Source organism: Aristolochia californica, unplaced genomic scaffold (genome assembly GCF_029961685.1).
Source record: "Aristolochia californica isolate CCGP_79_NKW_82.1479 unplaced genomic scaffold, dmAriCali1.0.hap1 SCAF_8, whole genome shotgun sequence".
NCBI classification, from domain to species: Eukaryota; Viridiplantae; Streptophyta; class Magnoliopsida; order Piperales; family Aristolochiaceae; genus Aristolochia; species Aristolochia californica.
The window spans coordinates 3038878-3058145 of NW_027182279.1; the positions used below are offsets into that span (position 1 = coordinate 3038878).

Genomic DNA, 19268 nt, shown 5'->3' on the forward strand with positions numbered 1-19268 from the left:
AAATCTGCTGAGTAGCACAAATAAACTGCCACCAGGTGTGCATGAGAAGCTACTTTGTTATCGACATTTAAAAGATTTAGATTTTGGACTACTAACTTTAGTACCATGAAAAGCTACTTGGAAGAGCCAAGGATGATTTAGATTTTGGACCATTGAAGGAAGACCCTAAGTGACCTATGATATGATGGTCTGCTGTGTCCTACGGAAGGGTTTTATGATTACTGAAGTTTCCTAATGCTGGGACACACAGAACCTTCTGATACAGTGACTGATTTATGTCTTCTCAGGTTTTGTTAGTTGATTTATTTTATTTTAGTTTATTACTATCACCACATCATATTCTTGAAGCATTTGCTGTTTTCAAATGGCAGCTGCCATAGGTGCACTTTGTGATTATTTGTTTTTATAACTACAAGAAAAGAGGAATCCATTGAAAGAGTTCCTGGCAGTGCAGCTACAATAAGAGACAAACTACGAAGTAAAACTATGGAAGTAAGAGACTAGCAAGGAAACAGAAAAAGTTATCAAAGTGGAAGCAATGATCCAACAGTGAAGTGCTGCTAGGGGACCGTCTTCTCTAGCTAATGTGTCAGCTAAGCTGTTTGCACTTCTAAGGTTTGTGATTCTCCATTGATCAAGATAATAATTATCGCAAGAAGTGTGTTGATGGGAAACTGCGCTTCACAAAAAGTCAGCAAGGTGATTTTTACCATGGAACCTTAGAGGTCTGCTTGCATCCTTGATCTCGTTGTTAGTCCTGGGAAGGCGTGGGTCATGTGGATCTTCTCTTTTTTTTCTCTTGTTAATAACATCTTTTGTGATCATTTTTTTGAAAAGGATAATCTTTTTTAACTATAGGTACTGCCATAGCTGCAAAATTGTATTGTCTTATCTCCATGTTTCCTGTTAGGTAATTGAACCAAAGTGTATTTACAGTTGTTTACTAGCCTCTTTGCCCTTAATTTTTGGTGCAGAAATAGGATTGCTGCTCAGTTTTGGCCAAATCAACTTTGTTATGTTACTTTAGTAGGCTCTGAAGTTCATGGTCACTTTAGAAGCCTCATGGTTCTTTGGTTCTTTACTGCTACGGCCCTTTTTTATTTTTCTGCCAAAGAAACTTATGAACTTACAAAGCACATTCTTGGGGTAGTAAATGTGCTTGAGATCCCAGATGCAATGATTGCAGTCATTAAATCTGTGAAGTTTTTGGGCATGTATGGCCTTTATTGATGATCAAGCTGTATTAATTCTGTTGTGATTGTTTTGAAGCCCCAAAATGTCAAACTTCATTTTTACCATTAATTTGATTATGCAGAATTCTTCTTGATCAGGAAATTGTGGTGGCATAGCAGTTTATGTCTGTCTGGCATTCACAATGATTCAAATTCTTGTTTCTGTCTCATTGTAAGTGTGTCAACATGAAGTAATAATACAACTTTTTTTATCAACAATCCTGATGACAAAAATGAACTGTTGCAACATTTTTTCTCATGATCATGACCTTGCAGTTAAGTAGTGCAAAAATCAAGTTTTTCACTAGTATAATGGAGCTACTACTGCAGTGAACAATCTAGATTAACCTTGCAGAGATTGTGAACAATTTGTCTGTGGGTGATGGATCAAAGTCCTGTTTATGTTAAAGCAGTTGCATAAGGGTGGTAAAGAAGTTTGCTGCATTTAAAGTTGTCCTTACATATAAAAGTTCATTTTTTGCTAAAACTAAGTCATTTTCATGTTTACTGTAGATATCTGGGAAACCGTTCTTCCTCAAAAGGCTCTCAGGTATCATTCTTCCTCAAATTGATGAAATTCCATTCTTTTGCTTTTATTTGATGTGAGACTGCAAGTCTGCAAGTGCTTGATGAAGAGATAATGTCCTCACTTCTGCATCCATTTTCAGGATATGAATATCCTCCTTCATATATCTGCATTTCTGGAATTATAGATTCGAGATGAAATTTAACAAACTATTGCAGACGAATTTGAACCCAATTAATAATTGTGATAAGGTGATTGAATTAGTGGGAACCTCTGAACACGTAAGATCTTATTAAGTGGCTAAAATACTAACTAATAACCAAAATCATGCCTATCTATGCGGGAAAGAAGCACACGCTGAAAGACTTCTGCTTCTTCTACAGAGGATAGTTCAATTTCTATAACATCATCCCATGGAGCTTAGTAAGTGTAACCCTTGACGAACATCCCTTTTTTGGACTCCTCCGACTCTCCCTCGCCAGTGTACTTGCCGAGCTGGGCCAGAGAGTTGGCCTGAGCTCTCACCAACAGAGTTTCTTGAGCCGCCTTCACGTTCTCCGGCCTTCCTCCCCAGATCTTCAGGCAGGTGTTTTGCAGGGCTCTTGCATATGAGAAAGAGACATGCCATGGGTTAGGACTCTGGTTCATGGCGTTCAGGTTCAGTGTAGCCTCCACCTCGGACTGCCCACCTGACAAGAACTGTACAACAGAATGTGATCAGATTCGTGTTTGATGAAATGTTCTGTCGGTAATGAATGATTAATTGTTTGAGAGAGGGGACTCACCATGATTCCGGGAACGGCAGGGGGGATTCTCCTCTTGAGAAGCTTGAGGGTGTAGTCGGCGACTTGTTCGGGTGTAGCCCTCTCCTTGCATTCTGCACCGGGAGTGACCATGCTGGGCTTGAGGAGGATACCTTCGAACGTGACGTTGTTCTCCGCAAGGTAGAAGAAAACCTCGGCCCACACCTTCTGAGCAACCTCGAAGGTCCTGTCTATGCCATGTTCACCGTCCAGCAGGATCTCTGGCTCAACGATTGGAACCAGACCATTGTCCTAGAGAACGAATATTTGTTTAAAAGTTTCTTCAATCCTCGATTCATCCTTCCGTGCAAGAAAGAGATCACAAAGACGATATATGATGATTGCTTACTTGTGAGATGGCGGCGTAGCGAGCAAGTCCCCAGGCGGCTTCCTTCACTGCAAGAGCTGATGGGCCGTTGGGAATGCTCACGACGGTTCGCCTGCAAAACGAAAACCAGTAAGCAGTGCACTCGAAGGAGACGATCACCCAGATCAGTTCAGGCTCGAAGAAAAAGAGTACCATTTGGCGAAACGGGCACCCTGCTGGTAGTAAGCGGCGGAGCGAGATGCAAGCCCGTCGAGACCCTGGCACCAGGACTCGTCGTTGGAGCCAGCCAAAGGCACAAGACCCTGCAATAACATATCATACAACACAGTTAACAGCGCGGTAATTTGAACAGGGAATTCGCCGTCAGAGATAAAAGCTTCTAACTATATCCTTACCTTGTCAACCTTAATGCCGGGAACGATGTTCTGGCTCTTCAGGACGTCCACTATCTTCTGCCCATCAACGGTGGACTGGTAGAGAGTCTCTTCGAACAAGATGGCTCCAGAGATGTAGTTCCCAAGCCCCGGCGCAGACACCAACAGGGTCCGGTAAGCCTGGCGGTTAGCCTCCGTGTTCTCCAGCCCAATCGACGCTAACCTCTTCCCGCAGGTCGCGTTCGACTCGTCCATGGCCAAAATTCCACGTCCAGGAGAAGCAATTGTTTTCTATCACCCCATCATCCCAAACACCCAAAACAGCACATCACCATCCAATTCAGAAAAAAGAAAAACAAAAAAATCAAGAACCCAAAAGCCTTTCCCGTTTCACTTACCGCAGTCTTGACAAGTTCGTCGGCGTAGGACGCCCGGACGGAGACCACAGCCGGAGCAGCATGCGTCCTGAAGGACTTGGCGGAGGGAAGGCAGAGAGATTGACCCTTCACCCACTCGGACTTGTCAAGAACCAGGGACGCCTTGAGGAGCGAAGCGGCTGCCATCTCTTTCCTGTAAAACCTTGGCGGCGGCGGCGGCGTAGACACCCAGAGAACGAGCAGAATTTAGCAGAGCTCGGACTGGACTGCACCACTCTCACTGGCCTCGCTCCGACATTTATAAATTCACCTCGTTTGGGAAGAGATGTCACGTTTGAGGCTGAGATGTTCCAACAAGTCGCAACCCGCCACGTAGGCACTAATCAACTTACTTGCCAGGGGAAGGAGCGATTTCCAACCGTAGATTCGGCGGCAGGGGTGGATGTGATGGGAAAATAAGGGGTGATTTGATATTCTTGTGGTTTCCATTAAATGGAGAGAATGGATTCTTCGATTTGGAATCTGGTAATGGGGACAAGAGCGGGTTGGGAGGGGAAGGGCTAATTTTGTGAGAATATTCTTAGTGGAATTTGAGGATGAGATTTTCTTGGGATTTTGATTTATGGGATTTGTAAGTTTTATTGAGATTTATTATTGTGAAGGTGGCTGGATTGAGATTTGCACAGAGGTGGTAAAGGTGGAAAGAATTGCCATAACCCATGAAAAGAAACTAAAAGATAAGAAAATAAAATTTTAATTATTATTATTTCCAAAAAAAAAAAATAGAACTGGCACCAGGCTTGGGTTAACCACTTCAATGGTTGGAACCCAATTGACCCAATCTCTAGTTTGGGTTGCAACTGAGGCATACCAATAATTAGTAAAAAAAAATTCCAAAATTCCAACAGGTATCTTCAGTGAGTTTCCAATTTCTCAAAGATTTGCTGCATGAGTTCTTCTTTTTCAGGTTAAGACTACAAGGTTCAAATCAACATACCAACAACTACTAGAAAGCAAACAATCTCTGCTATCAAGGGTAGTACCACCATGTTTCACATTTCCATGCCATTTATAAGACACTTGAAGGTGTTATGTTGTTTTTTCCCTGGTTCTGTTGCTAGAAAAAAAAACTGTATTGGAGTTCTAAATTTTGAGAAATGGAGAAAAAAAGGGTCTAGGTAGATACCAAAAATAGATGAGCACATTGAGCAGCTCTATATTACTATGAAATCCACACCCACACTGAATGACATTAACAACGAGCTTGACTTTGTTACTACTCGAAAATGGAAATCAAATTACTCTACTTGATGTCACTACTTAAGATAAGTAGAAGAAACCCACAAGAGTAAGAAAGTTATCAAAGAAGTTGTAACTTCTAAGCTCCTGGGACCTTTAAGTATAGGTGGAATAACAGAAACCATCAAGAAGGTACCCAACAGCCATGAGAAAATGAAAGCCCCAACCCTGAAGAAAACCAGTAAAGGAACCAGTCAGAGAGAGGCAAAAACATAAAGAAATACAGCAGTATCAAACTACAGAAAGTAATATAGGGTACAAATATCTAAATTTCACCCTTTTAGATACTTTTTCAGACCCATTGCCCATACTAAGTAGCAGTCAAAATTTTGTATCTGATATTATGCATGGATCAGATATATCATGGCCAATTCCACAGAAAAAATGGTTGGCGATTCTTCGACGGGAGGAATATTGAATACTGCAATAATGCGGAATAATTTTCGAAGGAAACAGGTTTTCCTCAAAAAAATTTGATATCCAAGAGATTGCTACTAGATTGCCGTACAGAAATGCTCCTTCATCAACTTACTGCGTAGCCACTGGACACTCCCCCATGCTTAACAGAATGTCAAACTGATATGTATATATGCATGTCAAACAATCAGAAAGGAAAAGTGTAATACCCGTATAAGAAAGCTCGAATTCGGTTCTTGAGCCTATTGTATATGAAATATATTGAGGCAATTAAGGAAATTGCAACTTGAAGTGTAGGTCCTTCATCAGTTGGGAATAGAATAGTGAGTGTTCCAAGCACCACAAATGCAATGCTTGTCTTGATGATAAATTTAGTGGATGGAGCTTCAAAGCGACTCGTGAGAGCTGTCACAATCCGAGATTGGCTCACTTCGCGAATTTTTTTCTTGATATTGATCCTTGGATTTTTCTTCTCATAGAAACTCTGCATGATAATCTTGTCATGTGCTGACTCGATTGCATCAACACTAGGTTTATGACCAGCATACTTGTTTATCAAAAAATTTCTTGCTGCTTGGATTTCTTCTTCAGAGGCTTCCCTGCTGATTCCTAGCCGTTTGTATGGGTCCCGAACATTAATTCTGGGGAAGACAGCGGTGCCTATTCAGACAAGCATATGACATTCTTAATGACAGCTTTTCATTTTGTTTGTTCAAGTATTTAAATGATTCCCAAATATTTGTAGGTAGTAATACCACTGAGTAAAAAGTTAAAATGAAATAACAGTAACACACCGTTTGAATCATCAGAAATATCACCAAATGAAGCATCAATTGCATTCTGAATTTTGTGTGTTTTCCTGAACCGATTTCCACATGTAGTACTGCTCCAATAGTTTCTGTTGCAAGACCATTCCCATCATTACAAAACATGTTAACAGTATAACAATGAAAAAGAATTGATAATTTTATTCTAACGTGTAACAACCAACCTGTTCATACCGAAATCAGATTTCATCTTTGCCCTCAAATTCCCATTGTAATGAACAGCTGAAACTTGTGGTTGCAATAGACATGATCTTTTTGCAAGCAGGAAGAGAAGTTTAGAAGGGTTACATAGTACTCCAGACATTGACATTTTCAACAGTTGCTAAAGAGTTCTCCTCACAGCAGCAGGTTTAGCTTCATCAAAAAGGATAATAGAAAGGGAACTGCCACAGAATCTATCCATTTGTTCCAAAAAAACAGAACAGAAAAAATGTTAGCCTAATCTTTCAGGATAGAAATGTGGACTAAAGTGGACACTCAATGAACTGTCACTGATATAAAACACAGGTAATTTGAGAAGAAACTAGCCAACATTATAACAGAGCATAAATGTAATTTCCAGTCTTACTCTCCAACAAAATACCACAAACCATACAAACCACTTCAATTCAGATGCAAATGAATGCTGATCACTTCATGGAACTAGTCTCAATCAATACAAAGTGCATATCACAAAGTAAACATATATCTTGCTCATTTGAGCCTGTCAATATAACTCAGCACTATTTTTTTTTAAAAAAAAAAAACAAGGTAAAACATACAATCATATAAGTTTGGGTCTAGTTCCATTCCAAAACAACTAACAACTAAGGAGTCAACCTTAAAAACCAGTAAAATCCCAAGTACTATCCAACATGGTGTTACTCAAACCAAGACCTGATTTGGGTCTTGGATAATTCAAGTCAGACCGACTCACCCAAGTTCAGAAGCCCAACCATGAGTCTGTCTGGTAGTTCTTCAATGGGCTGACTCAGCTCAAAAAAAAAAAAAAAAGTGAAAACATAATAAAAAAGACTTACTAAAAGCCCTACGATATCATATATAAATAATATGTTACGGTTATAGTGGTTTTGGAGGCTTAAGATACTGTTTGAAGTATCGTTATAGTGGTTTTGGAGGCTTAAGATACTGTTTGCTAAGAAAGAAAGAATATGCTAACATTGGTAAACCTGTTTGGGAAGTGAAAAAAGTATAACTATCACGTATCTATTACATGCATTCTCATTGTTGCTACCACTAACTGTATATTGTACTTAATGTCATTGTTAGTTTATCACTAACTTACTGGTACTAAGTTATTATTACTATTCATAGAATGATTAACAAACTGTTCAAAGATTTTCATTACTATTATTAAATTTGGTTAATTACATTAATAATTTTTTATTTTAAAACCATATTCATCAACTTATGTGTCAATGTCATTATTAGTAAGTTATTATTACTATTGCTGTCATTACTATTATTATAATCCTATCACTGAATAAAAACCACTACATAGTTTAATAATTTTAGGAATCTTATTAATCATTAACCATTAATTAATAACATATGAGTTATTTATTTTATGGCCATTACTCATTAATTCATTTATTATGTTCACCATCAATTCAATTTTGTTATCCATTAATCAGCATCATTTTAGTAATGATTAAATTATTAACCAGTAATTAATATTAGTAGTAATTAACATATAACAGTAATCTGTTAATAATTATAAAATAGAAAGTATGAATTATCCTAAAATACTATTAGCCATAATAGTTAATTAATAAAATATTAAGCTCCAACATGCTCTCCTGGTTTCCCCCAAAACCCAAGCTTTCCACCTGGATGATCTGGTCAGTGCCGAAGCATCAACATCTCAACTACAAACAAAATCAGCATTAAAACATTAAATAACATATCAACCAAAAGTCAAACCATATTAAACTCATTACACAGCTTAGACTTGGGAAAAATAAAACCCATTGACAGAACCTGGCTTCATACCTGAGAAAGAAAGACATGAAGAAGATTGGAATCAGATCTGGTGAGGTAGTTAGCAGATCTGTAAGCTGGCGACCAGCTGACAACATGAACATTCTAGCAATTACAGTCAGGCACTGATGATGCCAGAAATACCAAGATCTCACAGGAGAAGGAAGAGGATTGGGAAGAATAGAAAGTTGCTGGCAGATCAGAGGCAAAATCACTGGAAAGAAGTCAGATTCCGGCACTGAAATGATGCTGAGAGAGCACGTGGGAAGAAGGCAGGAAACTTTGGATTTCTAGGGTTTCTATCTCAAATCTCCATGAGATGTCAAGTTGAATCGAGAGTCAGGTTGGGGAAACACAACCTGCCCAATTCTGTACCCAAACTGCCCAATTCTCTATGTCCAAGGCGGTTCGGGTAGTCAGGGCTGTTGTGCCCACAGACCCAAAGTGCCTATACGATTTGGTGAATCAACTTGTTCAGGTTGTGACTCATAACACCATGCTAATCAAAAGGATGAATAACCAATTCACAAGTGATAAGAATCGTCCTACATAGACCTTGGAGAAATCAAAGGCCTAAGCCACAGGATCATATGCTTATTACTTAAGAAGAGGCTTCTTAACTTCAGCTAATCATTTGGGGAAATCAAGAGCATAACAAAACCTATATATTATCACATCCCCCAAAACATAGATCACCCCAAAAGCTTCACTGCAGAAGAGCAACATGCCTCTAGCATGTAAAAATGTAACTCCAAAATTTCCTCTACTAAAATAAATAAAGAATACTGGTTCATTGATAAAATTGCCATGTTTAGACATTATTCACTAATTATTTTCAAAATTCAAAGTTTTTCTGATGCTATGAAATCATCACTGCCATCACAATGGAAATCATTTCACATCCATACTAAAACAGTTTGACACTTTGACAGAATTTACTACCTGCAGTTCCAACTACATAATCATAAGAGAGTGAGCTTAAATAGAATGACAGTACAGGATTGCACAGTTACTCCCTTTGCAGACCGTACAAATTTGAATGCAGTTATATTATTATTACTTTCATCAGTCACATAATCCTCCTCCACTTTGATTTATTATTTGGAACCTTTACTACTGGATTGTCCCCATAAGAGATTCTTTGAGATTTGTTTTAAGAGAATGTTAACATTTCTTAGGGGGAAATCGGAGAGGTCTATCTCCAATTTGGAGAACACTATACCTTCTTGTGCCAAAATTTTCAGATGCCTGCAGATTTTATGTTGGAAACGGTAGGTCTCTCAAATTTTGGGATGATTTATGGCTGGGGCAGGAGCCGCTACAGATTGCCTTTAGAAGTTTGTTTCTCATATCCACTCATAGGAATATATCAGTTGCCGATGCTTTCGAGGAGGGTGGTATGAACCTTCATCCTAGAAGATGACTCTCGGATTCCGAGGCTTTAGAAGCCAGTCGACTGATGGATTCAGTATCTACTATAAAAAATCGCCCTTTGGTGGCAGATAAGCTCGTTTGGTGGCTAGAGAAAAAAGGCATCTTCTCGGTATCATCTACCTTCAGTTTCATCAATGGTTGGAATACTTCTCAACAAAATCACACAGTCTTCTTTGTTTGGCGTCTTTGTGCTCCTCCTAAGATTAAATTCTTTATGTGGAGTGCTTGCCTAGGCAAGATTCTCTCGGCTGACATGCTTAGAAGAAGAGGTCACCCCTCAGTAGATCCCTTATGCCCTCTTTGCAATACTGAAGCTGAGTCTACTAGTCACATTTTACTTCAATGCATTTTCTCATGGAAGGTGTGGACATCCATCTCAGCAGGATGGGGATTCAATTCTGTATGGCGGCTGATTTGATGTCATTCAGTAAATCTCTACTCGGTATGTCCATTCCTGGTCTCGGCAAGGTGATGTTATCGGCTTGTGTTAGCTTTATACCGTGGGGTTTATGGATTGAGCACAATCGTAGAAGGTTTGAAGGAAAAATTGAATCGGCAGATCGGGTGGCGGATCGAGTGGTTAGGCATGTTTCCTCTTGGCTCCTAACGAAGAAGTCTTTCTCCTCATTTGTGGGAACTCCAGTCCATGATAATTGGTTTAATTTGGCTAGGCTGCACTTGAAGACAAATGCCCGGATTATGCAGGAATGGACCCCTCCTCATCCTGGTTACCTTAAGTTGAACTTTGATAGTTCTTCTTTTGGTAACCCTGGACTCTCAGGATTCGGCGGGGTTATCTCGGATCACCTAGGTAACCAGCTTTATTCATATGCCGGCCCTCTAGGTATCTCAAACTCTACCTCGGCAGAGCTTCACGGCCTCCTCAAATGGGCTTCAAGTATTTCAAGATAAATGTTCCAACCCTCTCCATATTGAAGGGGATTCAAAGGTGGTCATTGGTTGGTGCAAGCGTGCACCCCCTCCCCCGTGGCGTCATTGGGACATTTTTTGGGAGATTATTGAAATTTGTTCATTCAGCAGCCGATGCACTTGCTAAAAACGGAGCCACCCTACAATCCATGGTTGTCAGGGACATGTTCTCTTCTTTGTAATTTTTGTAATTCTCTTGTTTATATATATACACATCCTTTTAAAAAAAAAGAATGTTTAACATTTCATATGATTTTCTTGGCATGACCATTGGAATCCATTTCAGCAACAAGGCAGAAGAAAATAATTTTTTTCTATTCACTTGCACTTTCATGGCATTTGTTATTCACAAGCAAATAAACCACTTGAAAAAATCAGTCCAATGTTATGCACGCAATAAGATTATTATTTTAGTTGTTTTCTTTAATTTACTTTATTTATTTCAGTTTTAGCCCACAGGGGTATTTTTGGAATATTTTATTTTTAGGGGTATTTTTGTAATATTTTATTTTAAACCCTAACAGGGCGAACCCTATTTAAGGGTTATGAGTAATGAGAAAAGATTGAAGGATTGAAGTATTAAGAATTAGGTTAAATTTAGCGTAAAGAGGCTTGAGATCACCTTCTTGATCTCGAGGTTAGGGTTTCCTAAAAAACCACGTATTCTCTCATCCTCCATTGATCTTCGTCTTTCCCATGTCTTCCTACTATCCCTACAGTAATGCCTGGAAGACCCGTACCCCATGGCAGATCTCAGATCCTCCCAAAGAATCCTTGTGTCAGATCCGGGACCGTAACAACTGGTATCAGAGCAGGAACACAATGGGTTATTCTATATCCCAAGAAAGATGGATTGCTATGGGTAAGGAATTGGAAGAAATACGAGCACGATTAGATGCTTCCATTGAACATTATGCAAGCGAGGAACTCGTTGCTGCAGCAAAACAGGTCACACAACCTCAAATCTCTGACCACATAGGCGCACAAGAGGTAGTAGAAGCTATCTCGGATGAGGCAACATGCCAAGGGCCGGAAAAATCAAAATTTTCGTCCTTTTTACTGGCCGAAGCACCTGCGGAAGGTTTGGGGGCGACCCCAAAGCCCTTATCACGGGAAACCAGAATTCCACTGGTTACGGCAATAAAATCGGCCAGCGGAGAAGCCCCTAAGGGGTGTTGTTCACCGTCGGAGAAAGTTCTGCGGGCACCCAACCGCCACACCTTTCCGCCGGGGTCCGTCGATCTGGCAGCCGGCATGGCGCGAAGCACATTGGGGGAAAAAAGGCAACGGGAAAAAGGGGCGCCAGAACGCCTCTCGAACCAGGCAACGGAAAATCCTCCAGCAGGGACACCTCGACGTCTTCCTGTGGGCCACCGGAGGAAGAGGAGGCTCCGTCGACGCCGCAGGCAAAATTTCCGCAAGGGTCTCTGTTCCGGGGGGCTGACAAACAGAGATTCACACGTCCGAGAGCCCTCTGTCTCGGCAACTCTTCCAGCGGCGAAGCCCCAACGGGCAGCTGTTCACTGTCGGAGAAGCAGGAGATTCCGTCGGCGATATTTCCGTCGAAGACCCATCGGCGACATTCAAACAGAAGAACCGTCAGCGACATTCCAGCAGAAGATCGTCGGCGATATTTCCGCAGAAGACCGTCAACGACATTCCAGCAGAAGACCCATCGGCGACATTCTAGGAGACGACCAATCGGCGACGCTTCCGCAATTACCACCTCCCGCCCTGTTCGGCGACATTCCAACAAAAGAACCGTCGGCGACATTCTAGCAGAAGATCGTCGGCAACATTTCCGCAGAAGACCGTAAGCGACATTCCAGCAGAAGACCAATCGGCGACGCTTCCGCAATTACCGCCTCCCGCCCTGTTCGGGATCTGCTGCAGGAGGAAGAAGGGATCTGATTAAATTTTCCTAACTTAGGAAAATTTAATCGGCGCGGTCCGCTGAGTCTCGCGCGGGACCAGGCTGACTGCACCGAGTTAACTCAGGCCAACTCGGTCTGAGCCTATTTAAAAATAATAATGATAAAAAATAAAAAAAAAATAAAAATAAATAAAAATGCCTAATTTGGGCGTCCAGAGGGGGGGTCATAGCTATCGCGGATGCTATTTTGGCACCGGTGGAGACGTCGGCATACAAACACTACTTCCGAGCTTGGGGACAAGCTCGTCTTCCAAGGGGGGTGTAATGTTATGCACGCAATAACATTATTATTTTAGTTGTTTTCTTTAATTTACTTTATTTATTTCAGTTTTAGCCCACATAGGTATTTTTGGAATATTTTATTTATAAGGGTATTTTTGTAATATTTTATTTTAAACCCTAACAGGGCGAACCCTATTTAAGGGTTATGAGTAATGAGAAAGGAAAGGATTGAAGTATTAAGAATTAGGCTAAATCTAGCGTAAAGAGGCTTAGAGTTCTCCTCAATGAGCTCTAGGGTTTTCAAGCTTCCCTTTGGCTTGATCTTTCGTTTTCGTTCTCCATGTCTCCCTACAATCCGTACTATCCATACGGTAATGCATGGAAGACTCGTAACCCGTGGCAGATCCGAGATCCTCCCAAAGAATCCTTGTGTCAGATCCGGGATCGTAACATCCAATTTGTGCCTCCAGGTGCCTCTATCTGAAATAATCATGTTGTGGAGAAACCGTACAAGGAAAAAACATCGGTTGACACTTTTGCTCAAGCAAGCATAAAGTTACTATTTAACTATATAGTACCCATATTAGCAGAAATTTTTATTGCAATGAGGTACATGTTCTCTATTGAAATAGATTCCAGCTATGGCTGCTGGCTACAGCATCTTCCATCAAGCAGATGAGAATAAATATTTGGTACAAATTGATTAAAATTGCCTTTCCTGCCTGTCCTATGATTGGGTTACTATAAATATATCAGCCAAGAGAATTGCCTCATCACATTATTCACATTTCTGGAAAATGCAACTAGGCAAACTTCACCAGTAGTTTCCGCAGGAACACTCTCCATCTCTAAAGTGGTGGAACCTCTTACCATCTCGTACAACAATCTCTCTATCAACAGCCTTGGACATGAACATGATTGCAGTGTGGCAATCGCCACAGATCCTCAAATTCTTCAAAACTCTAATTGCAGCTCCCATGGGGAGCTTCAACAACCCAAAAGCTACAGCTAACTTCTCACTATGAGTGGATAGATTGTACTCCTTCTGTTCAGATTCAACATCATGCAGCGCATATTTAGTATCAGGGACATAACCCATCTTCTTCATCTTCACTCCCAATATCTCAAGAAACTTGTACACTTCTTGCACCTCATGATGCACGGTATCACCCACCAAGAACACATGTACTTTATTGGCAACCTCAATCCAGCTACATCCAGGTTCTTTCTTCACCCCTCGATCTTTCATCAATTGTCTAACCCTTGCAACATCATTCCAACGGCCAACGGCAGCATACATATTAGATAGCAATACATATGTTCCATCATGCTGTGGAGTTAGCTCAAAAAGCCTCTCTGCAGCAAATATCCCCACTTCCATGTTCCCATGAATGCGACAACCAGCAAGAAGTGCCTCCCAAGTTGGTGGATCTGGCTCAAAAGGCATTTTATCTATCACATTTTTTGCTTCTAGAATCTTCCCTGCTCGACCCAATAAATCAATCAGGCGAGCATAATGATCTACACCAGGGGCTATACCATAAATACTATGCATCAGTTCAAAGTATCGGCACCCTTCACTGACTAGACCTGCATGGCTACATGCCGATAGAACTGTGAGGAATGTGATCCTGTCAGGTAGTATACCCTCACTCAACATTAACTCAAAAAGTTCCAAAGCCTGTACACCATGCCCATGTTGACCAAGAGCTGCAATCATTGCATTCCAAGAGACAGAGTCCACAGTAGGCATTGTGAGGAAAACACAATGGGCATCCTCCACAGTACCACATCTGGCATACATAGTCATAAGAGCATTACTAGCGGACAGACTTGACTCATAACCAAACTGGATAAGCTGGGAATGAAGCTGACGGCCATTCTCCAGTGCTCCAAGACTAGCACATGCTGTAAATGCACCAGCAAAGGCATAGTCACATGGGCGCACACTCTCCTCATTCATCTGATTCAATAACTTCAATGCTTCTTCTCCACATCCATTTTGAGCAAGTCCAGAGATCATTACTGTCCATGACAAGAGATTCCTTTCCGTCATCTTTTTGAATAACTGTCTTGCATCATTTATTCGCCCCGCAGAGATGTATGCTGATAAGAATGCATTCCAGGAAACAAGGTCTCTCATGGGCATCTCATCAAAAACTCGCATGGCAGCATCTAGTTTTGCACACTTTGAATACAGAGTAATCAAAGCATTTTTCACAGGCAATGACCATTCTGGCTCAGAAACAGGATCTGTTCGCAATAAGAATGCATGAACCTGTTTTCCATGCTTTAACAGCCCAGCATTAGCACATGCACTAAGAATACTCGTATAGGTGAACTCATCAAGTGTAATTCCAACTGAAAACATCTTTCTGAAAGTTTCAAATGCTTCCGAAATAAAACCGTGGTGGACATAACCAGAAATCATTGCATTCCATGCAACATCAATTTTCTTCACCATTCCATCAAAAAGTTCTTTGGCTGCATTAAGGTCTCCACGCTTAACATAGCCAGTAATTACAGTTGTCCATGTTAATTCATCTTTTTCAGGCATTTCACCAAATAACTGATGAGCAGGATCTGGAAATGACCATGATGAACATTTCATATAGACAGAAATGAGAGCATTTGAGACAGAAACTACTGACACCACCCCTGACTTCATAACTTCACAATGGAACTGTTGGCAGTGCTTTTCATGGTTGATCAACATAGCCAACCCACTAAGAACACTAGTAAATGTGAAATCATCAGGTCGGAGGCTGATCCTCTTCATGTCAAGAAAAAGGCTCAATGCAGAATAACCATCAGCATTTCGGGCGCAGCCCGATATCATGGCATTATAAGAAACAACATCCCTCATATTTATTGGTGTTGTGTCAAAAACTGTACGAGCGACTCCAAGGTCACCAGCATTGGAATGAGCAGTGATTAGGGTGGTTCGAACAACAATATCAGGATTCGGAATTTGGTCAAATAATTGACGAGCAAACAAAAGTTTGTTTGATTTTGTATACATGTCAATCAAACGGTTGAGTATGTGACCGCGTGGCTTGAAGCCGGATGTTATCATGTGGGCATGGATGGTGGAAGCCGAATTGGGCTGTTGAGTGCATATTTCAAGTTGGGCGGCATACATGTTTGCGGTCAAGCGTATCCTCGTTGGGAGACCACTGAGGTTGAAGGCGCTAGAGAATGATGTTTCATGTCTTATGCATAAAGTAATCATATTGTTGTCCTTGAGAAGTAAAAGAAAAAACAATTGGAAAGGATTATATGGTTGACAATGGCAAGGATTTTCCGGTTGTCTCCATGAGTGAAGCATGATGTAAACCTATTGCAGCTTGGGAAGAGACCATGAATGACCTTCCCTCCCTTACAAGAGAATAGAAGACCAATTTTGGAGGGAAATGACTTTGGATCAGGTACGAATCTTTGTAGGTGAAGTTCCCTCATCGATACACTTGTTATCTGGCACAAGCAAAGGGGTTCGTTACACTTTTTCAGAAAATGGTATCAATTTCATTAAAGAGAAGAGAAGGTAGTACAAAAAATAACAATAATGGCAAAAGTAAAAATAAATATAAAAAAGGCTATCACTATCTACCAGCTAAAGGACAAAAAAGAATCACATAAGATTAGCTTGAATCTAGTTGAAATGTCCCTCCCACTCCTAGATGTCAAAGAGACACCACTCCTAGCTATTAGCACTTCGAACAACATGAGTTCATCAAAATAGGCAACAAATCTCAACAAATAGAGAAAACAAACGCCAAGATGGCCTTCTTGCTTGGGCAAACCCACTAATAAACTAGATTCACCCTCAACAACAAGTGGAGAAGAAAAATGCAGCCGAAATATCCCCAAAACATGAAGAAGAGCACAAAATTCCACCATTGTAGAATCACATCCCAAGGGAACAAAGTATCCTCGAAGAATCATACCTAAATGACCAAGAAAGAAGCCCCCCCTCTCACTCCATGCAAGGGACTGACTTGAATTGAACTGCCATAAAATTTTAGTTTCAACCAACCGTCTTGGAGAGAAAACCACAAAGCCACTAAAGCACATCTTGAAATAAATAAACAGGTCATCTCTCCAATGGCCCCTTAATATTGCCCTACAAATATGTCGGGAAGCAGTGGACTTACTACTGCATATAGCATATCAACCACTAAACTACCCCACAGGTGTCTTTTTCTTCCCATAAGGTCCAAATTGCTACAGTAAAAGCACCTTCCTTGAACTTGTAACGATATCTGAGAGAGTTGCAAGACAACAGAAGTGATAGCAAAAATTTTGCAACATAGCACTTGAAAGAGAAAAGGTAAATGGCAATGAATGAATATATGATCTTGTGCTTCATCTATCTATATTTTTTTATTTTAGGGGTGGCAACGAGCAGAACCAACCCAAGCTCAAGCACTGGTAGGCTTGGGCTCTGCTCGAACTATAACCACCAGGCTCAAGCTAGAACTAACCCCCCCAAGATCAAGCTTGAACTCAAGCCCATACATTAGCTTGAGCTTGAGTCAATCAAAATGGATCAGGCTCTAATCATAACCCTGAAAGGTGTCAACAACAGTAGTTGGCCCGTTAGTGTCCATGGCAAGCAACGGAAATTAGCGGGGAAAGAAATGAAAAAATCGACACTTTTGAAATTGAGAAAAGAAGATCCTATGATTGCCATTGTGGGGTAGAACCACCACCACTAATGGGGGGAAAACGTGTTGAGCTTATTTTCCTAGAAAAAGTAACAATTGTTGGGTCTTTGTTGGTGTGGGACAATGGGTCATTTCTGTAGCAACAAGGAAGATGTGAGCCAAAGTCATCGCTTCCCATTTAACTCTGTTTCAATATATTGTCACTCATAAAAGACTCCCAATAAGAGTAAAGATGAGAGAAAATGACTAGAGACAAGAGAGAATGCCTGCTTAGAATGGCTTTGCCACTGGTAAGACAACTAGGCAACTCTGAGAACCGGGATAGACAGTGCCCTCTCCACACTGGGAAGAGCGGCACCCAGTGTGAGGACACTGCCCTCTTGAGAAAGAAGAAGAAGAAGAGATGGAAGGAAAAAAAGAAGAGAACAAAGAGATAACAAAAGAAACAAATTCTCTTGGTTGAAAAAGTCTCATGTTGAGAAATCTTAAGAGAAATGAATGAGTTACAAGGTTGAGCACTAGGCTTCCTAAATGGCTAATCTTTTTGGCATGGAATCGGGCTCAACCCAACAATACTACAAAAAGAATAGATGGAAACCAAACGCAACACAAGTTTTTGCATTGTATATTGCATTGTAACTTCTTAATAACACTTAAATACCTATTTGAATGAGAAAGTAAAAAAGAGCCTGAATACTGTCAAAAGAAGCACAGATTTCTGCTTCAGTTAAGACCACGGGAAAGTGTGACTTAATTAGAGTATTTAAGACAAAGACAGTAATATGTTTATTAAAAAAAATATTGAAAAAATAAAAAGGTAAAGGGCAACATCCAACAAACTGGACTACTGAAAAGAAAGTTGATTTTCTACTGGTGGATGAAATGCCCAAAGAAGGCCCCATGGATCGCCTGCTGGCTTGAACCCAGAAGACAAGACCAAAACAAATCAAAGTCCTGAAGTAACAGCTGTTCGTAATAATAAATTAGAGACACCAAATCTATTTTCTTGGGTTGTTTACTCAGAAGTTATGACCTAGAAAATAGAGTCAAAGGAGCCTGCACTACATTCCTACCACTTTCTCTCACAGACTGTGGACATAACAAACAAATCTGAAAGGCCAACAATCAACTACGAGAGAAGTCCTGCTATGAGATGGACTTATTAACACAAGCTCGTTCAATTTTTTTTAACGCTCGGAGAATAGTTATATTCCTCAACTTAAAAAAGAGCCACAAGAAATGAGAATAAGCAGCAGGGAGATGCCAAATGTCCGCAATCAGCAACTACTTTTATGACTTCAAACGCATTTGACAAGACCACATGCCGCGCAGGAGTACAAGGAATGGGTTTTTACGAAGCAGAACGACTAGGAAATGAAGCAAAAAAAAAAAAAAAAAACTCATCCCCAGTCAGCTAAATTTCAAAAAACGAGTTTCCCGACCAGCTCTCTATCTAAAGGAGCAGATAGTTCTTGCAGAGCACATACTGACGCACACGAACACAAGCTCATTTTCAGAAAACCTAGCTCCAAAATTTTTGTTCAACCTGTTTAATTTTAAGTAGTCTACCTCCAGATACTTTGGCAAGCCATAATAGTAACATACAAAAACAAGCAACGAAAATAAATGCTTGACTCAGGATTGAGAGAAGTACCTGTTTAACGAACGCAGCTAGGTATCTATCATTCAGCTGGAAAGTGGTTTTGCTCGGAGAGTGCCGGCCCGGCTTCCCAACGGATAGAAGGGTTACGAAAAGGCGAAGCGGAAGTAAACCCTTCCCCCTGTATCCTTTCCAGTGGAAAGCTCCGCCAGCTTAGCACATGTCACACGTGTCAAGCTCAGGGGCAAAATTGAAGATGTACAAGCGGATAGAATGGTGCGTTATTATTGCAAATAGGTCACAAAAATGATTAATAAAA

At 40.7% G+C, this 19268-nt stretch overlaps 3 protein-coding genes across 3 annotated transcripts; all 3 read right to left on the minus strand.

The window, feature by feature from the left end:
• Positions 1 to 2018: 2018 nt before the first annotated feature.
• On the minus strand, positions 2019 to 3919 carry LOC137938735 (fructose-bisphosphate aldolase 1, chloroplastic-like). Its single transcript, XM_068783758.1, has 6 exons — positions 3662 to 3919; positions 3285 to 3554; positions 3082 to 3191; positions 2911 to 3001; positions 2544 to 2813; positions 2019 to 2457 (listed from the first exon to the last, which is right to left on the minus strand). The coding sequence occupies exons 1-6, from the start codon at positions 3824 to 3826 to the stop codon at positions 2179 to 2181; spliced, it is 1185 nt and encodes a 394-aa protein (XP_068639859.1). The 5' UTR covers positions 3827 to 3919; the 3' UTR covers positions 2019 to 2178.
• Positions 3920 to 4819: 900 nt separating this feature from the next.
• On the minus strand, positions 4820 to 19094 carry LOC137939226 (protein CHAPERONE-LIKE PROTEIN OF POR1, chloroplastic-like). The gene is made up of 5 exons (XM_068784454.1): positions 19004 to 19094; positions 6348 to 6578; positions 6151 to 6254; positions 5566 to 6016; positions 4820 to 5107 (listed from the first exon to the last, which is right to left on the minus strand). Exons 2-5 carry the CDS (start codon positions 6491 to 6493, stop codon positions 4957 to 4959), a joined length of 852 nt encoding a protein of 283 aa, XP_068640555.1. The 5' UTR covers positions 6494 to 6578; positions 19004 to 19094; the 3' UTR covers positions 4820 to 4956.
• Positions 13276 to 19093, minus strand: LOC137939225 (pentatricopeptide repeat-containing protein At1g25360). Its single transcript, XM_068784453.1, has 2 exons — positions 19004 to 19093; positions 13276 to 16156 (listed from the first exon to the last, which is right to left on the minus strand). The coding sequence occupies exon 2, from the start codon at positions 16008 to 16010 to the stop codon at positions 13497 to 13499; it is 2514 nt and encodes an 837-aa protein (XP_068640554.1). The 5' UTR covers positions 16011 to 16156; positions 19004 to 19093; the 3' UTR covers positions 13276 to 13496.
• Positions 19095 to 19268: the final 174 nt, after the last annotated feature.